Source organism: Arachis hypogaea, chromosome 2, assembly GCF_003086295.3.
Source record: "Arachis hypogaea cultivar Tifrunner chromosome 2, arahy.Tifrunner.gnm2.J5K5, whole genome shotgun sequence".
NCBI classification, from domain to species: Eukaryota; Viridiplantae; Streptophyta; class Magnoliopsida; order Fabales; family Fabaceae; genus Arachis; species Arachis hypogaea.
The window spans coordinates 99834520-99845004 of record NC_092037.1 but is presented as its reverse complement, the minus strand read 5'-3'; the positions used below and the strand labels follow the sequence as shown (position 1 = coordinate 99845004).

General features: G+C 26.7%; 1 protein-coding gene across 1 annotated transcript; it reads left to right on the top strand.

The window, feature by feature from the left end:
- Positions 1 to 3334: 3334 nt before the first annotated feature.
- Positions 3335 to 8522, top strand: LOC112756611 (uncharacterized). The gene is made up of 4 exons (XM_025805229.3): positions 3335 to 3653; positions 4421 to 4768; positions 7011 to 7390; positions 8121 to 8522. The coding sequence occupies exons 1-4, from the start codon at positions 3390 to 3392 to the stop codon at positions 8296 to 8298; spliced, it is 1170 nt and encodes a 389-aa protein (XP_025661014.1). The 5' UTR covers positions 3335 to 3389; the 3' UTR covers positions 8299 to 8522.
- Positions 8523 to 10485: the final 1963 nt, after the last annotated feature.

The following is a 10485-nucleotide window of genomic DNA, read 5'->3' as shown; positions in this document are numbered from 1 at the left end:
GTATGTCTAAAGACTAATGGTGCTGCTAAAACAAATTGACTCTAGTGCATATTATTTCAAATTTTCAAGTGTCAACAAGAAAATGTAATTGGTAAATCACGTGAAGTACTTTACAATAGTGCATTGTTCAAAATTAATTTCGAGTTTTATATAGAATAAAAGGTCCCATTATTCTCATATCAAACGTAAAGTAAGATGGTTAGATAGTCGATTATCTTTCATCAATGATATTAGCTTAGAGTCAATAAAAAATGATTAGACAAATCCTTGCACGGTTAAATTAAAAAACGAGACTATGGATAAGACAATGTAATGGGCCACAACTCAACCAGCACAGGAAACTTTGTTTTCATGTGCTAGCTACTCCACATCTCTTTCGGTTTCAACTTTCAACTAGTACTAGTAGGTAAAACTACTTTGTAAATTTCGTATTGATAATGCACAATTTCACACAAAAAGGAAAAAAAAAAGAAAGAAAAGAAAAAGGAAAGGAAAAAGAGAAGCTTAATTTCATCGATATTCAAATTTTAATTTCTTTTATTGATAAATAACCTATAACATATTACATACCCTTAAGTTTACAAAATTGAGATACATCTTGATCTCAAACTTAGATGAATCCTCTCCAAACCACAAGCATAGACTGAAAAAAAAAATATACATTATCAAAACACTATTTCCTTCTTTTTCTTTTTCTTTTTTTTTTTCCTTTTATAGTCTTTTGTATACCTTTTGCTGTTGGCTCATAACATCAACCTCAACTTTCAAATTACTAATGATGATTGAATTGGCCTCAAATCTTAAATAATGCAACTATCCATCACTTGAGTATCCTATATCCCTATTATCCTAGTCGAATCTAGAGGTTCATATCCCTGAACATACCACATATATTTTCTCAAATTTTCATCGAACTACCAGAAATTAGATGCATTATTCCTAATAGTATAAAAAGATGTGGACAATTCACCTGCATGGCATTGTTGCCTCCCTTAAAAGCTCCTCCTTAGTATTCTATTACAACCCACCACACTAGGATATACATACATGATACATACATAGCAACAAACATTAATATTCCCACGCGCCTAGTACCACTTTAAATTAATTGGTCTGCTACTCTACTATATGATTATAAATACAATCCCACTATGTTACCAATACCATTTATGCCAATATCTCTGCCAACTCTTATTTATAATTATATTTAATGGAGGTGTCTTTATGGATGTATCTAATAAAAATATCTTTTTTATAGCTGTGTTTAATAGAAGTGTCTTTATAGATATATTTTTTGGATGTGTCTCTTTATATATGTGTTTAAAATATAATAACTAATCATTATTGACAATAAATTAGCAAATAATATGTTGGTACTCTGTATTTTTTCTTATAAATAATAGGGTAATTTCCTTTTCATTAATTGGTCTACTATACGATTATAATGTGCTATTTTTATAATATGTATGTGACACTTATAGATACATTTTTTGTTTTTTATTTTTAGTCTTTTTTATTTTTAAAAAATTGTCAAAAAATGAGATGAAAATAAAAATTTTATTTTATTATTTTATTTTTCTATAAAATTCTAAAAATAGAAAATACTAAAAATAAAAAATAAAAGCATAAATCATATGAATTTTCAATTTTTCCTTCATTTTTTATTATTTCTTCTTTTTGTTAAAAAAATGTGGCCACCACGTGATGACATGCATGCAATGTTTTTCCAATATACATGACTAATGCCATGCACGTGCTTAACCTACTCTTTTATTTTTTTTTAGAAAAAAATCATTATTATTAAAAGTAAGAGAAAACTGTGTTCTAGATAACGATAATATTAGCAATGTCACATTATATTAAAAAGTTTTTAAATATACAAAATATTAATATTTTAATAATCATTAATTTTAATTAATTAATGTATATTATATATATTTTTATAATTAAAATCAACTACTAAAAATATTAAAAATACTGATATATTTAATATACTTGAAATTCTTCCTATTATATTTATGGTAAGTGGTAACAAAGTGCAAGGATTATTGATTCCCTCGTGGCTCGTGGTATGAGCTAGTAGCCTAGTAGTGCTAGTACACTTCCACCTCCCATCTAAGAAAAAGGCAGAATGTAGCAATTCACTTTTCAATGCAAACAACCTGGCAAATAGATCAGAAGAATAGAAGATGTATGTGGATTCGTTAATAATCTGCTTTTGAGCATGTTTTAGATAATAATATCTATCCAACTAGTTTTCTTTTAATATATATAAAAATTATATTTGATTTGTTTATATTAAAATTTATTTTTATAAAATTATTATTGAATTAATCTTAATTTTTTTTAAAAATTAGTCGTTAAAAATATATTTAATACAAATTAAAAAAAATTTAAAAATATTTTTAAAATTTTTACTAAATTTTAGAAATAAAAAATATATTTTATCCTAAATATAAAAGGCAATAACAAACTAATTATTTGTACAAAATTCTTTTATATTGACTATACATAAAAATTATATTTAAAATAACATTTATGTATAATTAAACAATAACTATATTATAGAAGACCAAAAAAAAATTATCAATCAATCACCTTATAAAAATACGTATTTAGTATTTAAAAAAAATTAATTATGTTGTTATAAAAATTAATTATTCTATCATGATAAATTTTTATTACATTACTATAAAATAAATTTTTGATTATTCTATAGTTAATTGTCTTCTTAAAAAATAAAAATAATATGTATAAATATACTCAAACATTGATAGTTAATTCGTGGTATATGTAATATTTTCTATTAGCAAAAAATATGCTATTTTTATTTTTATTTTTTATAATATTTTTCAATCTATCATATTAAAAATTAATCTATCTTATAAGTTATAACAAATAAGGAAGTTAATTATTAGACCAATTTAAATTAGTTAAAAACTATGCTATTTTAATTCTCAACCATATATATATATATATATATATATATATATATATATATATATATATATATATATATATATATATATATATATATATTAAAATTAATTACTAATAAAAATACGTATTAAAATGTAAAAAAATATATTAAAAATAAATTAAATAATATATGTATTTATATAAAAATATATAATAACTAATTTTAGTAATTATTTTAGTATATATTTAATATTTTTTAATTATAGTGGTAATTAACTAACTGTATTGTTTTCTAGACGTGTGGCACACGCGCCGATCCTGCGTGTGTGTGCTTAAACCAAATGAGATATAACTAGTTAAGAGCCTTGTTCCTTTTATTATAAGAGACTCTCCTTCTACACATTTTCTCATTCCACACACACTCTTTGGCTCTCAAAGTTTCAACAAAAAGCATAGTAATTGATAGTAAGATGGGAAGGCTTGCACCATTATCAGAAGAACCAATCAACGAAGAAGAACAAGATTATTATGTAACCAACAGCAACAACAAGAACTCATCATCATCATCATTATCAAAGCATAAAGTGTTTCTTCATTCATGGCGTAATTGGAACTGGATCAAGAACCACTTCTCCATTGCATTCAACAAGAAGTCCAACCTCAAGATCCTCCTCAGTGTTCTTGGTTGTCCTCTCTTCCCTCTCCCTGTCCACCCCAAACTACCCCTCAATGAGGCAAGCTAATAACCAATATAATTATAATAACCCCATTATTATTATATTTTCTTCTCTTTCTATTTACTTTTTTTTAATATTTTTTTACCACCTTAAACTTTTTCCCAAACGAAATCATTCAAAATGAAATATCAAAATTTATATATATTTACCTGTATATAAAAAAATTAGCTATTTATGTAATTTATTTTATATTTTAATATATATTTTATACGACTGACTAATTTATAATAGTTAGTTTTTAATGTATATTAGTATAGTTGATTGTTAATTAATTTGCTTTCCTTATCAATTTTGGTTGAAACTTGAAATGTTGTTCTATCAAAATATAGTCACTAGCTTAAAAAGTTAGCAAAAAGTGCTCCAAACTCCAAAGGTATTTTTAGTCATCATTTTCTTTATGCATTTATCAACTTCTTTAATCTTAATCTTATTTTTCTTTATACATATTGGAACCTCGCTCTTTAATAAATTGTTATCTATATGATGCCACCAATGTTTTCAGTTACCATGTGCATCTACTAGCTACTTTAGTTTAATTAAATATTAATATTTTTCCTGGCTAGCACATTATAGCAAATTTCCAAATAATTTTTCATAGAAGATGTTGTGTCTTTTAAATAAACATTACTTAGTACATTTATGTTTTGAATTATTTTTTATTTAAACATACAGAATGACAGATAATTTAGAAAGAAAAAAAAAAGAAATAATATATATTTTGTTTAATTTCTTCCTTTTGTAAATATATGTTTATTATTATATAGGTATCATCATCAGCACAATATATTATACAACACTACAGTGCAGCCACAAGGTGCAGGAAATTGGAAGGGACAGTGAAGAATGTGTTCACTACCGGGAAAGTGGCAATGGTTGTGGTGGATGAGGTTGGATCAAGTGGTGGCGGCAACGGTGGTGTTAATAATGGTGGCTCAGAAAAAGGGTGCTTTGTAATGTGGCAAATGGTTCCAGATAAATGGCAGATAGAGTTAGTTTTGAGTGGACAAAAGGTTGCTGCTGGTAGCAATGGGAGTGTGGCTTGGCGTCATACTCCATGGCTTGGTACACATGCTGCTAAAGGTGGTGTTCGTCCTCTTCGTCGCACTCTTCAGGCAAGTTCGTCCCTTCGATTTCATCGTCTTAACTATCATCTTCGTGGTATCTTTAAGTCTTTGTATAAAAGTTTTACGTATAATTATTTTGATGTAAAGATGATAGTTAAAAGAAAATTATTAAATAATAATTTAATTAAATTTATTAAATTATTTGACAGTTTTTAAATATTAATATTATATTATTTTTAGGTAAAGTTATAGTTAAAAAATATTAAATAATAATTATTTAATTTAATTTATTAAATTATCTTACATTTTTTAAATATCAATTTTATATAAACTTCGTATGAACACAACTACGTATATTTTTAACTTTTTTAATGATAGTCTTGAAATAGAAATATATTTATCTATATTTATATTTTTATATAATAATGATATAAACAAATTCGCGTATAATTTATTTTAAATTATTTTCTAAAATGCAATATTTCGTGTATAATTCACAAAAAATTATTTTATTATAATATATATATTTTATTTAATAAATTATGTGAAAAAATTAGTGTATAATTTATTTTAAATTATTTTTGAAATATAATTTCTCGTATATAATTCTCTTGTGAAAATAATATAATTATTTTAGAGTTATTTAATTTTTTTAATAATAAATATTCATGTTAAATTCTTTAAAGGGAGTTATATATATATATATATATATATATATATATATATATATATATATATATATATATATATATATATATATATATATCAACTTGATATAAGAGAAAAGAAGGACAAAATTAGCAAAACTCTCTTCCTAATTACAATAAATGGGGGGTGTTTGTGTTTGTTGTTAATTAGTATATACTATATACTATCTTTTTGGTTGATCAAGCAATAATATATGGTGATGATAATGTTTCCAAATTTGTGGTACATATATGTATGTTGTTCTTAGTCTTTGTTTTAAATTCCCCAACAAATTGGGTGTTGTTTTTGTTACTATTAATTAGTACTATTGTTTTGGTTGGGGGAATGAAGCAATGTTTGGTGACCTTAAACTTAGTTTGTCCTTTCCCTACTACTAGCATTATTTTCTATAATTATTTTCCAAAAGTTGTTGATGGTATCTTCAAGAAGATTTTTTAGATCTGAATCACAATTTAATGTCATACAACTAAATAAAATTGTTATTAGGATAATTAGATTCAGTCCCTAACAAAATTAATGGTGTTTAAACCTAACCCCTTATACATGACCCATTTTGGAATGTCTTGTTAATGTGTTATATATAGTGGATTTTGGAATTTAATTTATTGGGAAAAATAATGAGAACCAGATTTTATATTTACTCAAACCTGTAACTGATGTGGACTTCTAATCAAATATATTTAATTTGTTTAAATTGTCATGAATGTGAAAGTTGATGTGGTTGTTATATTGTTCATTTTAATTAATAACTATCTTGACTGAATATATCTGTCTGCTACCAACCATTATAAATCTTTGTTTCCCTTCAAAATTTCATTCCTCTGTTTCATTCCTTTATTTCTCAACCTCCTCCAAATATATGAATTAATTACCACAATTATGTGTAACTATTTTGGCTTAGCCAAATAATTTTAGATTCTTCAAAAGATAAGCACTGTACTGACTTTATCACGAAGAATCATATATATTATGTACTTATTTAAATATGAATAAATTACTATTTTTTATAATAAAAGATTTTATCGCTGACAATTTCATCAAAAAAAATATAAACTAATTCAATTGTCTTTAAATATAGAGCTAATTCGATAACTATCTAAATTTGATAATTTGTTGGATAATTTTATTGAAGAATTTAGATAATTTTATCGAACTAATCCAATCTTTGATGATTCTCGAGTTAATTATATCTTCTATAATTAAAATTATCAGCTCTCAAATCTTTCGTCATAAAAAATGATAGAATTTACTCTTTAAAAATCCATAATAAATAAAATTTTAATTAATATTTATTTACTTATTGCATCTTGCATTTTTTTATCCACTTAGGATTGAAATTGGCCTATCAACAGTTTAATAAACTAGTTAGTAGGTGAAGAGTAAAAAAATGAATCCGAATTAAAATTCTATAAGTTTAAATATTCTAATTTTTGTTCTTGTTATTTATGTTTCATTTGTGAATAACCTTTTTCATAAATAACTTATTCTTTTAATATATTACCCATAAAAAAAGTTAAATATTGTTTTTAGAATTAAATTTTATTTAATATTATCTAAAGTGTTTAGATTGTTGTTATTGCAGGGATTAGACCCTTTAGCAATATCCTGTGTATTCAGTGGAGCACAATACATGGGAGAGAAAGAAATGTCAGAGATGGATTGTTTTGTGTTAAAACTTTCAGCAGATCAAAAGGATCTTGCTCAAAGAAGTGACAACACAGCAGAGATGATCAAACATTCCATTTTTGGTTACTTCAGCCAAAGGAGTGGCCTCTTAGTTCATCTTGAGGACTCATATCTAACAAGAATTCAAGCTCCAGGGTCATACCCTACATACTGGGAAACAACAATGTCAACAAGTATTCAGGATTATAGGCCAGTAATTGTGGATAATAATAATAGTAATGATAATAATGGTGTCATGATTGCACATGCTGGCTCATCAACAGTTATAATCACAAGGTATTAGAGATTCATATATAGATATTAGTTTTTTTTATACAGTAATATTAGAAAAATAAAAAATTGTTAAAATTTGTTTTATTTAATATTTATTTTTATAATAATTAATAAATATTAAATAAAATAAATTCTGACTATTTTTTATTGATTTTTTTGTTACCAAATGTTTTTATTTTATATATATATATAAGATTTTTCAAAGATGAATTAGTTAGAAATAAAAAAAAAATTATAAGATTTATTTTTATTTATAAAAATTTGAGAATAACAAAAAAAATGGTAGAAAATAAGGATATTAATTTCAATTATAAATTATTTTTTTAACATTTTGATGAATTATCTTTTTTGTAATTTTTTCCTTCTATTTTTCTTTGAATAATAATCTAAATTAGTTTTTGAAAATTTTTTAGTTGGATACTTTACTTTTTAATAAGTTTTTTATTTTAATAAATAAATTAATTCTCATATAAAAAAATTAAGATAAAAATTTTTAAAATTAATTAAAAGAAACTGTTATGTCTTTATTAAACAATAATAAAAACTAATTAATCTTATCTTTTATAAAAAATTGTAATGAAAATTAATTTATCTAATAAAAGAAAAATTTTGAAAAATTTGTAATTAAAATTTGTTAAAAATTAAAGTATTCAATTGAAAAGTTTTAGGAGAGTGAGTTAAGATATTATTACTCTTCTTCTTTTATTCTCTGATCACCATTATTCTCATATAGGTTTGGTGATAACATCAAGGCTGGAACAGATATGACAAGGTTGGAAGAATCATGGACCATTGATGATGTTGCATTCAATGTTCCAGGGTTGTCCATGGATTGTTTCATACCACCCCAGGAACTTCAGAAGGATTATCCAGAAGAAGGTTTAGATTGGAGGTCCCCATTGCATAGATGATGTATGTGTCTTGTAATTCCTGTAATTGTTTAGTGCCTTTTTATATGATTTCTCTTCATATTGTTTTGTTGGCTATGTAGGTGGTTGATGCTAATTGTGGCTTAAGTGTATAATCATGCTTTTGTAATAATTGTATTGCATTATTGATCATTCTATGGGTTTAGTTAGTATATGCCAAGTATTGATTGTTAATATGGAATGAGAGTTTTGAGTTTTGATTTGTTTTTCAGCTTACAACAAAATACAAACTAGTAAATTTTTAACTTTGTATCTTATTATTATTTTGAAAATATTTTAGCTGCAAGAATAAATATTTTGAAATAATAAATTATTAGATCAGGTTAAGTGCATAAAGGATAAGGATGGAGAGGTGTTGGCTCAAGAGGAGAAGATTAATGAAAGGTGGAAGAGCTACTTCTACGAGTTATTTAGTGAGGGACAGAAGACTCTTCCGAGCCTTGGTCGATTATGCACAAGGAATGAAGATCAAAACTTTGACTACTATCGAAGGATTCGAGACTTCGAGGTAAAAGAAGCTCTAAAGCAGATGAAAAATGGTAGGGGCAGTAGGACCTGATAATATTCCGATTGAGGTTTGGAAGGGTATTGGAGAAAAAGGCATCAACTGATTAACCAAGCTTTTTAATGAGATTTTAAGGTCAAAGAAGATGCTTGATGAATGGAGAAAGAGCACCTTGGTACCTATCTACAAGAATAAGGGGGATATACAAAGTTGCGGAAACTATAGAGGGATTAAGCTTATGAGTCATACTATGAAGTTATGGGAAAGTGTGATAAAACGGAGGTTGAGAAAAGAGGCACAAGTAACAGAGAACCAATTTGGATTTATGTCAGGAAGATCTACCACTGAAGCAATATACCTATTAAGAAGGATGATAGAGAGGTATCGTAGTAATAAAAGGGATCTACATATAGTGTTTATTGATTTGGAAAGAGCGTATGATAGGGTACCAAGAGAGGTCTTATGGAAGGTTTTAGAAAAGAGGAGAGTGAGGATCGCATATATTTGGACAATTAAAGACATGTATGATGGGGCCACAACTAGTGTGAAGACTCAAGGTGGTGTGACGGAGGAATTCTCTATTGGTATAGGATTACACCAGGGATCATCCTTAAGTCCATACCTTTTCACATTAGTCTTGGAAGTACTCACAGAGCACATCCAAGAGCCTATGTCATGGTGCATGCTTTTTGCCGATGATTTCGTCCTTATGGGAGAGTCAAGGAAAGACCTAAATAACAAGTTGGAGTTATGGAGAGAAGTTTTAGAAGTGTATGGTCTGCGCATAAGCCGTAGCAAGACGGAATATATGGAATGTAAGTTCAGTCTGAGAAGGGAAAACCCTAATATAGAGGTGAAGATTGGAGAAAACATCCTAAGAAAAGGTAAAAGTTTTAAGTATCTTATTAGGTGCATCATACAGGATAATGGAGAGATTGAATAAGATGTAAATCATAGGATCCAAACAGGTTGGTCAAAATGGTGGAGTGTATCTGGTTTTATATGCGATAAAAAAGTGCCTTTAAAACTTAAAGATAAATTCTATCACATCGCTATAAGACCGACTATGCTGTATGATACGGAGTGTTGGGCGGCTAAAGGGGAGCACGAACATAAGCTGAGTGTGGCAGAGATGAAGATGTTGAGATGGATGAGTGGTCATACGCAATTGGATAAAATAAGGAATGAAGATATAAGAGAGAGAGTTGGAGTAGTAGCACCCATTATGGAAAAGATGGTTGAATCGCGTCTCAGGTGGTTTGGACATGTGAGAAGAAGACCGATAGAACATCCAGTTAGGAAGGTGGATGAGATGGAAGATGGACAAATGGTGAAAGGCAAAGGAAGACCTAAGAAGACCATCCATGAGGTGGTCAAACGAGATCTACATGTAAACGGTCTCTCTGTAGACATGATACATGATAGAGCACAATAGCGTCGTTTGATTCATATAGCCGACCCCACTTAGTGAGACAAGACTTTGTTGTTGTAATAAATTATTAGATCAAATAATTTTATTGATAAAGCAATGCAATTAGGTATAAATATAAAATTTTAAATATTTTAAAGACTTTTTTTGACATTTTTATCTTTAGATTACTTTTATTGATTACTTAATCTTTTAGCATACATATCAAAACACAACTATATATATATATATATAT